Below are 18,447 nucleotides of genomic sequence, written 5' to 3'. Positions count from 1 at the left end.
TCCTAATTTTAGTTTCATGGACTAGCTTATTTGCCCACATTCGTCCATGATGTGAAAACCCTTGCCTATTTAACACTGCACCCGGGCACCAGTGCAACAGCCCATGCACACTTGTAGCTATATTCAGGCCATACAGTGTGTCTCTTCTAAGGGATTAACATAATCTTTTAAGGGATTCATGTAAAATACAAGAGTTCTCCCTCATATCATATTGGTTGGGGAAGCAATATAACTGTGCAAGCAAAATGCAAAAGATTGGAAATGAAAATGAAAATGATTGTATCTTCATTGCTATAAAATTTTAGATGATAATCCTAAAAAAATTACTTATTAAAAAGTTAAAAAATTGAAAATTGATATATTAAAGAATATTCAAAATTAATAGTGCTTATGATTATGGTTATTTTTAATTTGAAAGGTAAAAGAATAAATCATGACTATTCATGTATTTTTTTATTATTTTATATATTATAGAACTATAATCAACCACTAAGTTTAATGATAAAAATTTAACCCACTTAATTAAATATTTTAGATAAATCTCCAACTCAATAAATGACTAATCGAGAGAGCTAAAGGTGTAGACCAAGAGGTTCAAATGAAAATAGGTAAAAAATGTGTTATATTTATTCAAACTGAAAAATTATGATTAGTGACTATTTCCGATATTAGGAACTCCAAGTATTCGAGCCAAGTCATGATAAAATTAAATAAAATAAAAAATTAAGCTCAAATTCATTAAGTATGACAAAACTTACTTAATTTGTCATAATAAAGATGTTATCAACATAAATAAGAAAATTTAATGATATGTACGAAATAATGAAGTCAATTAAACCTGTCAAACTAGAAAACACAAGAATTAATGAATATCAATGAAACTATTATTAAGCTCAATTTCCTTAATTAAGAAAATAATGATATAATTAACATATAAAGGAAATATTAGCAAATTTGATAAATAAAATAGTAAACTTTGTGTTGACCTGCTGAATTACAAAAAAAAAAAGAAAATCACACATACCTGTCCAGCCACACGCCATCGTGCTCGTAATACCCCGCACGTCCGGTGTCCCATCTCCCACGACTTCGCAAGACTCATTTGAGTCGTTAAATTACCGAAGGAACGAGGCCTTCGGCCGCTGCTTCCTCTCCCAATTTCTCTCGCTCCCGCTCTCCCTCTCACTCGCTGTCAAGAAAATTTCTCCCTCTCGCTGCCTCTCCGACCCCCCTCGTAGTTGAACGACTTTGCTCCTTTGACGATGTTCCCTTCCTCTCCGGTCGGAAGTTCCGACATTTTGATCGGAATAAACAACTGGAGCTCGCTCACTATGAGGAAACTTTCTAGCTTTAGCGTCGCTTCTCAGGCTCCTTTGTTGCAGTTCGACCGCTCCTCCGTCTTTCCCTTCCTGTCGGATCGGAAGTTACCACATTTTGATCGAAAACTACAACTGAAGCTCGCGGCTGAGAAGAAAACATCCTCCCTTTCACGCGGTTTATTCGGCTCCATTAGTGGCTGTTCAACATCGCCTCCTTCGACTTGATCGGAACAATGACGGGAGCTCCTTGTCAGTGAAGATAACTCGATCCCTTTCACGCGCTATCTTGGCCGAACAGAGAGGTAGAGGGAAATAAGAGTTATTTTGTTTTTCTTATTAATTAAAATTAATTTTGATTATAGTTATTTTAATTAATTATAGGTATTATAATTAATTATATTTTATTTTAATTAAACTAATTATAATTAATATTAATTAATTATATTTTATTTTAATTAAACTAATCATAATTAATATTAATTAATTTAATTAAAATTAATCTTAATTAATTATAACCCTTTTTATTATTAATTACAACTAATTATTATTAATTAATTAAAGTTAATTAACATTAATTAGTTTTGATTAATTAAAGTTAAATATAATTAATTATAACTAATTATTTTAATTAATTATAATTAATTATAAATAAACAAAATTAATTAAATATAACTATAATTGACGATTAATTATAAAAAAAGAGCCTCATGAGTTGCCTTGATTTCCGTGCCCTCCACCGCCGGTACACCGGTCCTCCAAGGTATAAATTTCTAACTCAAATCCCGTCCTCGACGCGCTTGACGCGTCGGTGGACCCCCTATACGCGCTCTTGTAGCACGGTAGGAGAGAATCCGGTGCGACATGTGCGACGAGACAAGTAAGCCCTATACACGCGCTTGTAGCGTGGTGGGGACGGTCCTCGGCCTCGACATCGACACCGCTGACGACTGCTACGCAAGGTATGATGTTCTAAAACCCCATTCTCAGCATTTGTAGCGGACCGGGGAACCACCTATACGCTCTTGTAGCACGGTAGGAGGGAGACCAATGCGATGCATACGACGAGGTGGGTAAGCCCTATACACGCTCTTGTAGCGTGGTGGGGAGAGTTATTGGTGTTCTCTTACGGGTACTGTTGAAGGCCCCATACACGCTATTGTAGCGTGGTGGGATGAAAAGATATATGGTCGTCATGTCTAAGGGCACATACCATACACGCTCGAGTAGCGTGGTGTGAAGGCCCAACTCCCCTACTTTCCCCAAAACGGGGGATATGTCGGGGTGCTGCCGAAATTTTCACTGAAATGTACAAAGCCTGAACAATTTGAAGACATCATTTGAGCAACAGTACGGAAGACCTGTACTTGAACAAAAATGCATAGAACTTGAACTAAATGAGCAGAGGACTTGTACGATGAACAGTGGACTTGTGGACCTAAACCTAAATAAAATTTAAATGATTTTTAAATGTCAAAATCAAATGAAATAAAATCAAAACGGAATCAGAAATCAAAATCAATTTGAACATATAATTCAACTTCAGAAGATTTTGAACTCGTACTTGAACTCGGATTATACGACATTAAGCGAGGACTTGCAAACTTGATGAATTCAAGTCTGAATGAAATTGAACTCGGATCCAAACACATACGAGGAATAAAGCTTGAATCACACGCGAGGGAACTCAAAGAACATTTGTGCGGTCAATGGTGACTCAATATCAGATGAAATACATTGATCCTAGTAAACAAATGTGACTAAGACACACTACAAGAACTCAATGCATGCAAATAAAGAATGTAGTGGACTCTTACAACAGCCTTTATGAGATGGGTGCATTGTACCTGCAAGAATGAAACGCATGGGTGTCTCTCCTACATGCACTATTGGAATCTCCAACACAAGCAATAATGCCTGTAGATTGAGATGGCAAAGCCGACGTTCAATAGTGGAGGACTCGTCTCCTGCAAACAAGTACAATCAGCAAAACCCACCTGAGATTGGTGAAAGGTAAATGTGATGCAAGGACAATGGTTCTCCTACGAATATTTCCAAGAGGTCGTAGTAGATACAATAGTCCCCACAAAGTCAATGAATTATACTTATAAGAAGCAACGGACAGTTGTAAGGTGTACGAGTCCTACCCATATATAGCAATCAAAGATTCGTCCCTACAAGCAAGATCAAATACATCAAAGCAAACCACCTGAGATTAGTGAAAGGTGGATATGGTGCAAGGACAATGGTTCTTCTACAAATACTTCCAGGAGGTCGTAGTGGAAACAACGATTCCCTGCAAATAAATGCTTGTGGATAACAACAGTGGGTATATTGCAGATACAACGAATCACTGTGGACACAAGTACATATATCACCTATGACAACGGTGATTAAGATATTCAAGTACGTCGGGTACAAGGGCGACTCTATGTACAAAGGACACCTCCTGGCAGAATGGAAGAGATGTTTGAGCAAATTCAAACTAAACTTCCTGGTGTTCCAAAATTCCTTCTTGATCATGTACTCGGGAAGGAAATAATGCTTGCATCCACAAATATCAGAAATAACAAGTCCACTATACTAGTGATCTCAAAAGGAGATCTTTTCAAAGCAGCAGACTTCAAAGTCTAGAAGAAACCTCCCCGGTGAATGAGAAAGGGGGGAGTCAACATCAAGATGAGGAGATGCCTCATAACATCAAGATCATACCGCCACCGGATCCGCAACACACGTACTAGTGGACAGAAGACGTGTATAAGCTCTTAAATAAAAAGTTGTGTGCATCCAAACGATAGTTATATGCACAATTATAATTATTTTAAAGTACCCCTGCACGTGCACTATCAATTGTATACATATAGGTACACTAAAGGGAAAATATAATCTCGGCCCATATGGGCCCCAGCGAGCGTGTTGTAGGAACACACGTGACGTCTATGGATGCTGCGCGGGTCGATAAGTGAATTCAAGTTGGAACCCGATGCTTCCATACGGGTCAATAGAAGTCGACAGGGTTCGAACCAACAAACAAGTATACGGTCGTGACGGCTGGTATATTTATTTTATTGCATTCATATTAGGTCGTCAAGGCCTATAACAATAAGAATTCACTAATAAAGGCACGAAGCCTACGAAACCTGATCCTCCTAAGCAGGTAAATAGGAGTAGACAGGGTTTGAGCCATAAGATAAATATGCGGTCATGATATCGACCGAAATATTTATCTTATACATTCATATTAGGCCTTCAAGGCCTTTAACAAAGAAAATTCACAAAGAATGGCACAAAGCCTATAAAACCCGATCTCCTATCGGTAAGTTGATAGGGTTGAAAAGGTTCAATCAAATGAAAATGATCCAAAACACCCCGATGATGGCCGTGTTGAATGTAAATCTCAACCGGAGGGGTCCATTCACAAATAGTTTCAAATGACTCCCAAAAGTCCAAAATTCAAAATCTCCAAATTTAATCCCAAACTTCAAAATATTTAAAATTGAAATAAATCCATCAACACTTAAAGCAAAATCCAACCACCATTCGCAACAGTTTGCCGAGGTGAATAAATTAAATTTTACTTCATCTCACAAAGAGTCAAATGCCTAGTCGAAAATATCACTAGGATCCATTCTCAAACAATCTCCTGCCAATAAGACATGATACGTGTCTTCTAACCGGCGGTTTTGCCGCCAAATGGCACTGCATGATAAACGGTTATGACCTGGGGCCCTCTGAACCGAGTGATTTTGCCGTCAAATGGCACCACGAAATACCGGTTATGGCCAGAGCCAATACGTTCCTTATTGGCATCAAATCCTTGAGATATGAATCAATAGGATATGATCGATAGGGTATAAAGCCCTCTGTCAGCTAAGGTGGATTCAAATTTGTCCCCTTAGGCAAACAGTCAACCCAGGTCTACAAGGTCCCCTTGGACGAAGCAACCCATGGCTGCCGACAAGGATCCTTCTGTCAGGTTGGGTCGACTACCTCCTCTGACTAAGTAGACCAGGAACCACGATGGTCCGGGACGATGGAACCGTGGGATCTTGATCGGGTCCATCATCCATTCCCCCACCATCCGCTTTAAGTGAAAGATGGTGAAATTTCTATTTTAAATATCAAATTTTCCAAACATCCAAACTCTTCCCAAATTCTTAACTTCCAACCAATTTTCAAATCCAACATTTTCAAATACCAATGTTTATTGCTGCTACTATATGATTGATACTACGTATCTATGGATACAACGTATCTGATCGACGACTAGCCTTAATCGAAAGTTCTCTCTCGTGATCGGGAGGGGTAATTAACCATAGGGACTTGTGCCTATAGGAAACCAGAACTCATATCATAAAGTTCTTGCAAAATGAGGCCGAAATCTCTGGGTAGTGTCTTATCTACAAACACATCTGCCTTTCAAAATTTACCCCGGAACTTATTCCGTTAAAACTCCCTCGCCAAAAGATAAAAGAAAAAGAAAATCAGCGCGGCGGGGAGGCCGGGGCTGAATTTTCGGAGCCCACACTTTGGATCAAATAAATTTGCTACAACATTATATAATTACAATCATAATGATGAGCAAATCAAGGATAAGATCCCTAATAAAATATTGTCCGTATATAAATAAATTTGAAATAAATCAAACAAACAGACAATTAAGCAAATTAAATTCCCAAAAATAATGAAATAATTTTGACACTTTATAGATATTATTTATCTGTGCATCATCCTTACAACCTAGGTAATTTCTAACTCAATCAATTTATAATAAAAATATTTAAGACATATGTGTCCTTCAATTAAAATAATTATAGATGCAATAAGCCAACGACCTAGAACTTCGCTTCTTCCTTCTTGAATTTGTTGAATTAAATATCTTGGGCTTGCCTTCAAGTTGCAAGTGTTCCAAATAAGCCAAGTGAGATCTGTAATCATCTTCATTGTTACCAATAATGAATTACCTATGAGGAAATGTTTAGCAACCACTACATGACACAACACTATTTATTATCATCAAATCACTAATGAGACATATACGTTGCCTAGGCTCATGGGACATCAACATGTTCCTGATTGTGAGATCTCATCTCCTCATTCTTCTAGAATATGGCTATAAACACATTTATGGAAAATAAACTTTTAATCTGAGATCTCATCCCTTGATTCTTCAAGATTGATGTCTTTAAACAACTTTGAGGACACAAACTCTTCTGTTAACTCTTCAGCAACGCATTTTCTTGATCCATAAACATATTCCAACTGTAGGTGAGCATGACTACATACAACTCTCTAACAAAAATAGAAGCAATGATTAGAGCAAGAAGATTTTGAATGAGACAATGTAGGATTTCATAGAATCACACTAGAGAGAAAAAAAAAGTCCTGAAGAACTTCACAATCTAATTCCTTTCTTTTACGGGCCATCAAAATAAAATGACCATGTACTTTATAACTATCTAAGACCCATCACTAAGTAATCTAGAATATCGATGAAAAATATTAATGACCATATATAAAAGGAAAATGTATTATACCATCATCTCGCTCAACAACTCAAATCCTCAAATGAATTAGTCCAACATTACCCATCTGAAGATGTGAGTAAACAGTATCATTACAATTACATGAAAATATGCTCCAACTTGTGTAGTACTTTGATTACGCACATGAACAAAGCTCATTCTTTTTTTATTTTCACCAATGTTGCACCAAATCATACCAATATGTCATAGCTTATGGTGCATAAAGTAGCACAAATCAACAAATCATTGCTTTGAACTAGCAATTACAGTGGCAACAACAATGACACTAAATATCATACCTCCAGCTTTGACAACATCAACAAGATCATCTGTCAAGATAATAGGTATTGATCGAGGCATAGATCCAACTCCCAAAACTTGTGTGTTCTCTTGGATCTTGATCTCTTGGTAATCATGGCATACTATACTATCTGGTATAGATTGGAAACTTGTCCCCTCACAAATTTTAGAATTCTGTAGCAAACATGAGTGTTCAGAAGAACTATAATGAATAGTAATGAAGTACAAAGAAAAATCTATAACTTCCAGAAAATAGAGGACAAAGATCATCCTCACTGAAAATGAAGACAAGAAAGCAAATTTTGTAATTTACAGTTAATAAAGAATTGAATATTTTTTAAAAGGATAAATTAAAAGATCTCTAGTCTTAGCAGAGAATACAGTAACTCGGAATTCCTACTTTTTTTAGTTTAACTGCTTTGTTGGCCATCCAGACAAAACATTGCAATGGCTATACAAATTTTCCCTGATGCTTTTGCTAATGAAGAATATTTATCATCACCAAATGAAAACATTGAACTCTCATCACTAACTTTCTCTAGAAGGGTAATGAGAAAAATGAACAAATAAATACCAGAAGACTATCCTGTAGCTATTCCATTAGTAAATATTGACAAATGCTTAAAGATGAAAAAGTAAGAAATGGAGTTCAAAATTCTTTATAGTGCACGATTATACCAAAAATTTGGTTCTATTTTAAAGAGTTGAAACACAAAATTAGTCTCTCAAAATAGTTGGGGAATATTTTGATCCATCCCAAAGAGTTAGAGACAATTTTGATCATTTTCTCTTTTCTTTATTTTGATTTTAAATAATCAAAAAGAAAGTTAAGGATTATCATTTGTTTGGTTGCAAGACTATGATATTATGCGTTAGCTCCAACTAATTACCTCCACTTACAAGGCCTAGCATTTCCTATATGGGAAGAGTACTAACCCTATATTGAGTTAAATCCTTTGTGAGAGAGGTGTTCGCCTATGAATCAATCAACCATATAATTTAATATTGTTTTGAACAAATTTGTGAATTAATCTTAAAAACTAACTTTGCCGACCACCTTCTATTTTCTTGTGCAAATTTAAATGCTAAGAGCATAAAAAAATTTTACAAGCATAATGAACTCACTTGCATAAATAAAGCATAAAATAACTTCCAAATAATTTTTTTTTTTCAAACGCCTCATAAAGGGGTTTTTTTTTTTTTCTGTTTTTACATATTGTGAAACATATCCTTGAACATCATTCTAACCAAGTCAATCTCTAATAGAAATCACAAATGTTAGGTTCCATGAAAGTAACATGAGAAATCAAAATTTTATTTCAGGAGGCTAGAACCCAATTGACAAAGAGTAAGAGTCAAATGGATGAGATTGTAGACTGCTTTAAAATATATATAATAAATAATAAAGAAAGAACCAAAAGCCTGAGCCATTGTTTTCAAAGAATTGTTTCAAACAGAGAGGCGCAATGCTTTGGAACAACGTATCCATTCAGTGATTTAGTCAATAATAAGGGCAGAAACTGAAGAAGAAGAAGACACATGTTTGTTTTTGTTAGACCGGTCCACTGGACCGGTCAAGCCGGTCCGCACGGGACCGGCCCTTCACAATTTGTCGCGGGATCTCCGCCTCCTGCGGAGATCGAGCGGCCCGACTGCCCAAGTAGAGCATTTTAGGAATGATTTTTTGGGGGATTAAAAGAGAAATTTGAATTTAGGGACTGTTTAGGGAATTCCTTTATATTCATTAAATAGTTGATTTTCCTAGGGTTTGGGTATCCTGAATTTGGCTGAAATTTGAGATCACTTGGATTTCTTTTGGGCTCTAGTGGCATCTAGAGATTGGGAGAGAACGATCCTCCTCTCGAATAGAGGATCAATTGTATCTTGCTATTTTCCATTCCCTTTCATCAAATAATACAAATTATCTACTGTTTTTGTGTTTTTGTGCCGATTTTTGTGAAGAATCCTCGTTGTTTTTTGAAGATTGATAGGAAATACTTGAGAACTTCAAGTGTTTCCTATCAAATTGGTACAGAGCAAGTCTTGTGACCGGTGGAGAGCTATTTTCGGCAAATTCCAACAGCAGCTTTTTTGCCCGGAAAAGGAGGAAGTTGCTGTTTTTTTACTAAGAGGCTGACAGAGAAGGAGATGCAGGAGAGGAGGGCAAAGGGGTTGTGTTTCAGGTGCGAGGAGAAGTATACGCCAGGGCATCGGTGCAAGGCCCGAACTCTTCAGGTTCTCACCATCTGCGATGATAAGGAAAGGGAGGTGAGGATGAGATTGAGGAGAAGCTACACTTGGATCTGGCTAAGGTTTCGTTGAACTCAGTGGTAGGATTCACCACGAATCATACCATGAAGGTGAAGGGGGAGATAGAGGGCAGGGAGGTGATGGTGCTAATTGATAGTGGGGCTACCCACAATTTCATTTCCACTCAGGTTGTTGACCAACTGGGAGTGAAGTTAGTGGACACCGATTGTTATGAAGTGATGATGGGTACAGGGAAGATAGAGAAAGGCCAGGGAATCTGTAGAGTGGTGTTGACCAGCCAGGGGATTCAAATAAGGGAGGACTTTCTCCCACTAGAGTTAGGAAGCACTGATGTCATCCTAGGGATGAAGTGGTTGCAAACTTTGGGAGAAACCAAGGACAATTGGGGAACACTCACGATGGAATTAATGGTGGATGGGAAAAAGGTGATTATAAGGGAAGATGCAAGGCTATCCAAAGCCATGACATCACTTAAGACTAGGGTTAGGAACATACAAGAGGTGGGGTAAGATTATCTGGTGGGACTACATAGGTTGGATGCGATCAGATTGGAGGAGGAAGGGGATGTTTCTCTTTCCATGCAACCCTTGGTTCAGTAATACAGTAAGGTTTTTCAATCACCTCAAGGATGACCATCTCCGCAGGAACACGAGCATATTTCCACCTTGCGGACAAGGTGGATCTTTGGGAGAGTAGTATTGTTAGACCAATCCACTGGACCGGTCCAGCCAATCCGCACTGGACCGGCCCTTCGCAATTTGTCACTCGATCTCCGCCTCCTACAGAGATCGAGCGGCCCGACCGCCCAAGTAGAGCATTTTAGGAAGGATTTTTGGGGGGATTAAGAGAGAATTTTGAATGTAGGGACTATTTAGGGAATTCCTTTTGATTTGTATGCATTAAATAGTTGATTTTCCTAGGGTTTTGGTTTCTTGAATTTGGCTAAAATTTGAGATCTCTTGGATTTCTTTTGGGCTCTAGCAGCGTTTAGAGATTGGGAGAGAACGACCCTCCTCTCGAATAGAGGATCAATTGTAGCTTGCTATTTTTCGTTCTCTTTCATCAAATAATACAAATTATCTACTATTTTTGTGTTTTTGTGCGGATTTTTGTGAAGAATCCTCACTGTTTTCCGAAGATTGATAGGAAATACTTGAGAACTTCAAGTGTTTCCTATCAGTTTTCTCCTTCTTATACTCCTGTTTCCTTTCCTCAATATCCCGCAAACACGTCGTGCCCTACCTGCGTTGAACCCGACCAAATCCCGCACAGCCCACATACATCAAATTACCTTTCATAATAGATTCACAACATCAACGTATTCTGCTCAAATTTGACCAACCATGGATCCAATTGACCAAGTTAATTGTTAATTGGGGCAGGGAGGCCAGTCAGGTCCATTTCACTAGGAGAGATGATTACAGGTGTTCAGAGAAGTTCATGCTCGATTTGAAGTTTAAATGGATGTCACTGAGATGTTAACAGACAATCGAGCTAGCTTGAGTTAACTCAACTGGTCATCTTAGTCAATCACTAATTAAGAGGTTCAGTGATGCTGGATTTGATGTATAAAACTCCTAGTGCAGTGATCTGGAAATAATTTAAGTAATAGGAGCCAATGAACTGGACCAAAGGAGCTATGGTTCATGATTAATCTAGTTGATTAGGTCAACCATGTCAAAGCAGAAAGTGGAGTTGGATCCAACATGTTCAACAGAGTAATTTGAGATCAATGGATGTGATATTAGGTCATGAAATGGCCATTTGGACCCTTAAAGGGTAATTTGGTCAACATGAGTTGACTTGGTCAACCATGCATGACCAAGGCTTGAATTTGAGTCCAATGCATTGCTAATGATGTTTAAGAGCACTAGAGGGAGGTTTTAGGATTTGATTTGACTAGGACATGTTGAGGTTTGGAGAAAACTTCAATTTTTCCCTTAAGGGACACTTCAGTCATTTAGGCCCCTAGTTAGTCTGAGGTCCACCGAACTACAGTTTATGTTCAACATGTCATAACAAGGGTTATGAACATGATCAAAGATTTTGGGGAAGGTCCCAATGTCAAATTCTACAAGGTGGAATATCCAGTGGCATAGGCTATAAATATTGAAAGGTTTTACAGCTTTTGGAATTCAATCAGATTTCTGGAGTTAGAGGTCTCAGATTGGCCTCAAATTTAAAAGGTTGACCCTAAGGGTATGCCTAATCAACATGCAATTGATAGATCATGAATCGGAGGTTATTTGACTGGGTTTTGAAGTTATTGAAAAATCACTCAAAAATGGCATTGGACATGGACCTTTAACAATGAATTCTAGTCTGGAATTTTGGATTTGAATGCAATTTTGAGGGTTTGATTGATTGAATATGAACTATCCACATCAATGACAATCAATCAGGTGATTGTTGATGATTGGTTAGAGGAAATCAAGTAGTGATCACTAGGTGATAGTGTATTGAGCTGGGTAGTATACTGAATCACCTAGCTACAGTACAGGGCTGCAACTTCAAGTGATTGTAGATTGATATCAACTAAATGATTGAAACTGATTGATGTTTGATTGAAGATTGGATTGAGGTTTGATTGAAGACAGGAATGAAGTTTGATTGAAGTTTGAATGAAGTTTGATTGAAGTTTGAATGAAGTTTAATAGAAGTTTTAATGACTGCAGACAAGTGCAGGCTGGAGTTTGAAGTGTAGATTGAGTTCTAGATGATTGTCAACCATCAAATTAACATGAGTCTGGATGGATCATTATGACCTCATACATAAATGAGGTTAACAGCCGCCAGAGTATTATGCTTGAAAAAAAAGGATTTGTAGAATTAATTGTATATTTTTTCATAGTCATCGATAACGCAAATGCTGGATAAACCATCAATAGTAGACATAAGGCCAATAATAAGTCTCAAGTATGGTGTGCCATGAACATGGGACATGCTGGAAGATTCATAACAAACCTATCAATTGGAAAAGAAAAAAATCCTGGAAATTGATCTATGGATGTAAATGAGGCAAATGTTGGTACAATCAATAAAGAACGGATGAATCATCTTCTAAAATAGCTAAAAAATTAATTCTCATACTAGGATTCCCAATGATTATCAAGCTCAAGTATGTAGAAACTCTAATATTTTCACTTGTCACTTTAGTCATATATTTTGGACAATAGATTCGAGTGATTTTGATCGCAAAATAAATCTAACTCATATATTCCATTTCTGCCTTTTTCTAGTGATAAGAAAGTAAGAATCATTAATGAAAACATTTCATCCATAAAGGAAAAGGATCTAGTAAATTTTCTAAAAATATCACCCTAATATCCACCCTTCATTACCATACCTTGAAAATAAATCTTATCAATGAGTCAACTCCTAATAATTTTAATTGTCATGTTACTTTTACTATTCTCACTATGAATTTCAGGACATGAGCAAGTGGGTGATAATTGGCAATGTTAGAATGGTGGATGGTCTCTACTATTTTGATGAAAACTTCCCCCTAATAAACAAGTACAAGGCTTTAATAATAGATGGGGATATTATCAGCAGAATTCAAGTTCGATGGTTGAAGTAGAGGAATGCATCGGGCTTGTTATGTGATAGAAATGTACCCCTCAAACTTAAGGGAAAATTCTATAAGATGGTAGTGAGTCCTGCAATGCTTTATGGTGCCAAATGTTGGCCATTAAAAGAGAAGCATAACACTAAGTTATGTGTGGCAAAGATGAGGATGCTCAGGTGGATGAGTGGCTTTACCCTTAGAGATAGGATACGAACATGGGCGGATCCACCCATGGCTTAGGGTGGGCAAATGCCCACCCTCAAAATTTTTTTTTTAATATTGAGAGGGAAGATTTTTAAATATTTTGAGTATTTTGGGCATTTTGCCCCCCCCTCAAAAAATTTTTTTGCCCTAATTTTATCAATCCTAAGCATTTTTGCCAATCTCTCACAAAAAAAAATTTTTTTGCCCACCCTAAAAAAAGAAGCTGGATCCGCCCCTGGATACGAAATGAGCATATACGTGAAAATGTTGGAGTAGCTCCAGTAGAAGATAAGATTAGAGAGAGTCGCCTTAGATGGTTTGGTCACATAAAAAGGCGGCCTTCCGATGACCCGGTTAGGAGAGTAGAGGTATTAGATTTGACTTGTGTTAAGAAAGGTAGGGATAGACCTAAAAAGACTTGGTTAGAAAATATTTGAAATGACCTTTGTTTATTAGATTTAAACGAGAATTTGATTTTTAATATGACACAATGGAGAAAAAGGATTCATGTAGCCGATCCCACGTAGTGGGATAAAGGCTTGATGTTGTTGTTGTTGTTGCAATTGTTCACATAGTTAATAGACTTCAATCCAAAAATGATTCTAGGACAATAAAATGTATTTTCAATGGCTATACACCAAATAGAGGAAGAAAGTCTTAGGATTCTCTAATAAAAAAAAATTATAATGTCTCCTTCATAGAAAATCAACCTTAAGGCAAAATTGTCTTCAAGGGGAGACTTAGACCAGTGAAACTCAATTTCATCAAGAGGAACAGAAAAATAAAATAATCCAAAGTTAACCAAAGTTCAAGAAAGACTTTATAAATTAGGACTACAGAGGTTATCCTCTGCTGTCAAGACTCCTCCTTTGTATTTATCTAATTATCATAATTGGTATACTTTGGTTTCTTCTTTTTCAACTAATAATTCAATATAATTTTTAGATGTTATACTCATTTCATTGACTGGTAGTATAATTTTTTATTTTAAAGATGACAAAACAACAATAACAATAACAACAAATCTTTGTCCACTACATGGGCTCAGCTACATGAATTTTTGAGACATTCTAAATATATTTTATGAATGAAATTTAAATTATTTTAAGAAAATCTACAATAATAAATTTAAAAAACTAGACAATACCCTTGATGGACAAGATGTCGGAAGTCTTATAGCATTTCCAATTTCTAGCTCTGGGTAAACTTTGAACCTGAATTAACATAAAAGATTTGTTAACCGCATGATCCTCAGACAAAAATAATAAATGTGAAAACTCTGAGCTTCCTCAAATAGATGCTTTCAAGATTTGGCAAACAAAAGGACCTGATGTTCTCCAAACGTGTCAGCCAAGAAATCAGATCAATCACGTTAAACAAAAAAGTATGTTTTGCTTTACAATTTTCTTTTAAATTTAGTTCTTTTTCAAAATATTCAATCAAAGCAGACAAATCAGAAAAAATCAAAGTTCTATAAACATATCAATGCTGTAAAACAAAGACGAAATGCATCAGCTGCACAAAACAACAGCTTTTTCTTTAGCACTAGTTATGAACATTGAATTATATAAATCACAATATAAAACTTGTTGGTGATAAAAATTAAATCCCATCAAAATGATGTTTTGAAGATTGAGCCCCTCAAAAGAGACAATTTGGAGGATTTCACCAGATCAAGGTGGAATTCTACCCATTAAGATCCTAAGAACCTTTAATTCAGAATCAAAGTAACCATTTTGTCGTTCTTATAAACTATCAATATTACAGCATTCCGAATCCATTTTGTGATTGATACCTTACCAGCCGTAGTCCACTCAGTCCGCTACAGTTGATATGTTATTAACTTATGTCTTACCCTCTGAAATACGAACATATTTTATCTCATGAAAGAGGAAAAACGAAAGCTAAGAACTCAAAAGGTTTAAAAAAGGATAGCCAAAATTGAGCAAAAGGTTAAAAATTTTGAGGAATCCAAACTAAAAAGCAAGATTTGCAGTTGAAAGTTAAGAATCAAATATATATATATATATATATATATATATATATATTCACCAGGTTTCCATGATTTCAGAAAATCATTGCTATCTATTGCAAAATGCTGGCTATGTGCATAGCCAGCCGTTGAGTATAGTTTGCAAATCTTTTCCTTGAATCTTCATCACGTGGAATTTTATTGGTGTATTAGATTTATGCAAACATTTCGCATGCATATTGTTGGATCCAAAGCTGTCCAATGAAATCTTTTTGAGCCATACTAGAGGACACAAACCAAGATTAAGGATGCAGATTGGACCAGTTTGGTGGAATTAAGGTCTGGATCCTTAGATCTCTCAAACTGCCTGTTAAGCATCAAAACATTTCCTTGGATGCAAAAATAATACAAATATAAGGAGAAGAATGGATCCATTACTCTAAAGAACAAGCTCATGACAAAAAATCAAAGCTTATAGTGTATAGTCAGTCCAGAAAGTGGTCTAAGGACTGAACCAAACCATGTTTTTTATAAGAAATGAAGCCATAACAGCCAGTTTATTATTGTAACTAGGTTTATTACTGTTTAAAAAGTTGGTCTTTTTCTATTTACTTGTAAAAATCTATAAATAAGCCCACTTGCTATAATTGATGCTTTAGGAAATGAAAACAATGTATTCTCTCTTTCCTTGTTCTCTTTTCTCCTCTTCTTCTTCCTCTAGGAATTTCCACCTACTCAAAAGGTGTTCTATCGTTCTTGATTCAATCAAGAAGCATGTCTAATTGGTGCTTTAGTTGAGAACCTCATCCCTCTCAAACTGCAGCAAGTTGCTTCTCCATTCCCTCCCTCCATGCATTCAACCCACGAGCTACCATCCCTTAGACATCACAGTTTTTGCCAATGGTTTTGCAGTCTCCGTGAGCACCCAACCTTCAAGCACAGGGCATCAAACAACCCAACCTTCCGCTCATCTGATTGACGCAAGGAGCACTGGCCACCTTTATGGACGCTCATTTTCAGTTTCTCCATTGGGTCATGTTAAGAGTCAAATTCTCATCTAAATTTAATAAAGAAAGGTCATTTCTAATATTTTCTAACCAAGTCTTCTTAGGTCTACCTCTACCTTTCTTAACATAAGTCAAATATAATACATCAACTTTCCTAATTGGGTCATCGGAAGGCCACCGTTTTATGTGACCAAACCATCTAAGGCGGCTCTCTATAATCTTATCTTCCATTGGAGCTACTCTAACCTTTTCACATAAATGCTCATTTTGTATTCTGTCTCTAAGAGTAAAGCCACTCATTCAACTGAGCATCCTCATCTCTGCAATACTTAACTTAATATTATGCTTCTCTTTTAATGACTAACAATCTGCATCATAAAGCAATGCAATATCACTAACATCTTATAGAATTTTTCCTCAAGTTTTAGAGTGACTTTTCTATCACACAATAAGCCCGATGCATTCCTCCGCTTCAACATCCGACTTGAATTCTTTTAATAATATCCTCATCTATTTCACCATCACTCTGACCAATAGACCCAAGATATCTAAAATGTGCACTCTTATTAATGACTTGATCGTCCAAAGTTACAATCCCCCCACTAAATCTATTGTTACAAAAATTACACTCCATATATTCAATTTTAGAACTACTCAAACGAAAGCCTTCAGACTTTAAGGTTGACCTCCATAATTCATGTTTACCTTCAACTCACTCTCTAGTCCTATCAATAAGAAGAATATCATCAAGAAAAAGCATACACCAGGATACAACCTCTTGCAAATGTATAGTGAGAATATCCATGACTAAAGCAAAAAAAGATATGGGCTTAAGGTTGATCCTTGATATAATCCAACTGAAATAGAAAAATACTTGGTCAAATCAACTTGTTTTTAAACATAAATAACAGCTCCTGCATACATATCCTGAATGACTTGAATATAAGCATTATTAACCTCTTTCTTATATAGAATTCTCCATAGCACTTCTCTTAGAATATTATCATATGCTTTCTCTAAATCAATAAAAATCATATGTAGATCCTCTATATCTCTCCATACTTCTCCATCAAACCTCTCAATAAATATATAGCTTCTATAGCAGATCTACCTGGCATGAATCCAAATTGATTTGGAGAAACATTAGTGTGAAGCCGCAACCTATACTCCATAATTCTCCCCCATAGTTTTAAGGCATGACACATTAACTTAATTCCTCTATAATTGGCATAATCTTATGCATCCCTTTATTCTTAAAAATAGGAATCAACACACTCATCCGGAATCTTTTTAGTCTTCAAAATAATATTAAAAAGTTTTGTAAGCCAAGAAATTCCTTCATCTCCTAAGCATTTCCACTGCTTCATTGAAATATCATCAAGTCCAACAGCTTTTCCACACTTCATTTTCTTTAAAGCCTCTTTAACTTCGATTTTACTAATACGCCGAAAAAAACAAAAATCTTTATTTTTACTTAGGGTGCTAAGGTCACTAAAGCAATTGCAATCTCACAATCTTCATTAAAAAGTTTAGCAAAATATCTCATCCTCCTTTATTGAACATCTCTTCTAATAAAAGAACTTTTTTATCATCATCCTTCATACACTTCACTTGAACTAAATCTTTACTAATACTATCTCTTTGTGTAGCTAACTTATACATATATCTCTCGTCCTCCTTAGTATATAATCTATTATATAAATCATTAAAAGCTAAAATTTTTGCATCGCATATTGCTTTCTTAGACTCCTTACGGGGCCTCTTTATATATTTCCCAATTATTAGATTTTTTACACCTAAACTAATTTGTATAACAAATCATTTTATTTTTTATCTTTTCTTACACATTTTGATTCCACCACCAACTATTTTTACTAGTAGTAATTTTTCCCTTAGATACTTCAAGCACATCTTTTGTAATATTCTTAATATCACTAATTTCATCTACAATATTCACAACCAACTATTTTTACGAATCAAAATTTTATTAAATTCAAAAATCTATACCACAAGTGGATGCTTAATTTGCCTCTATCGGAAGAACATTACAACAATTCCAAGTATATATGGCCTCCATTGACAAGCGCCTCGACAACATCTTCTTAGATCGTCCACCTTCTGCCCATCAAGAACCACCACCGTACACCAGGGGGATCAGCCACCTGATTTCCATCTCCTTAATACCCACCAGCCAATGCAGGTTTATCTTTCCTTAAAAACATGAAAGTCAAACTTCCTCACTTTAATGGATATGATGCGGAAACTTGGATCTTTAGAGCCCAAG

The 18,447-nt window shown here is 36.2% G+C and overlaps 1 protein-coding gene across 7 annotated transcripts in view; it reads right to left on the bottom strand.

Moving 5' to 3' along the window:
• Positions 1-18,447, bottom strand: part of LOC110112055 (probable DNA helicase MCM9) — a gene marked incomplete in the record, with an annotated part of 93,502 nt that overhangs the window by 65,145 nt on the left and 9,910 nt on the right. For all 7 annotated transcript variants that reach the window (XR_003702538.1, XM_020844131.2, XM_020844130.2 and 4 more), the window contains 2 exon segments: positions 7,141-7,315; positions 14,332-14,398. Coding sequence is in view for 6 of the 7 variants with exons in the window: in XM_020844131.2 (XP_020699790.2) it covers positions 7,141-7,315; positions 14,332-14,398 (242 nt within the window).

This window comes from Dendrobium catenatum, unplaced genomic scaffold (genome assembly GCF_001605985.2).
Source record: "Dendrobium catenatum unplaced genomic scaffold, ASM160598v2 fragScaff_scaffold_1384, whole genome shotgun sequence".
Taxonomy (NCBI): Eukaryota; Viridiplantae; Streptophyta; class Magnoliopsida; order Asparagales; family Orchidaceae; genus Dendrobium; species Dendrobium catenatum.
This window is presented reverse-complemented; position numbering and strand designations above follow the sequence as displayed.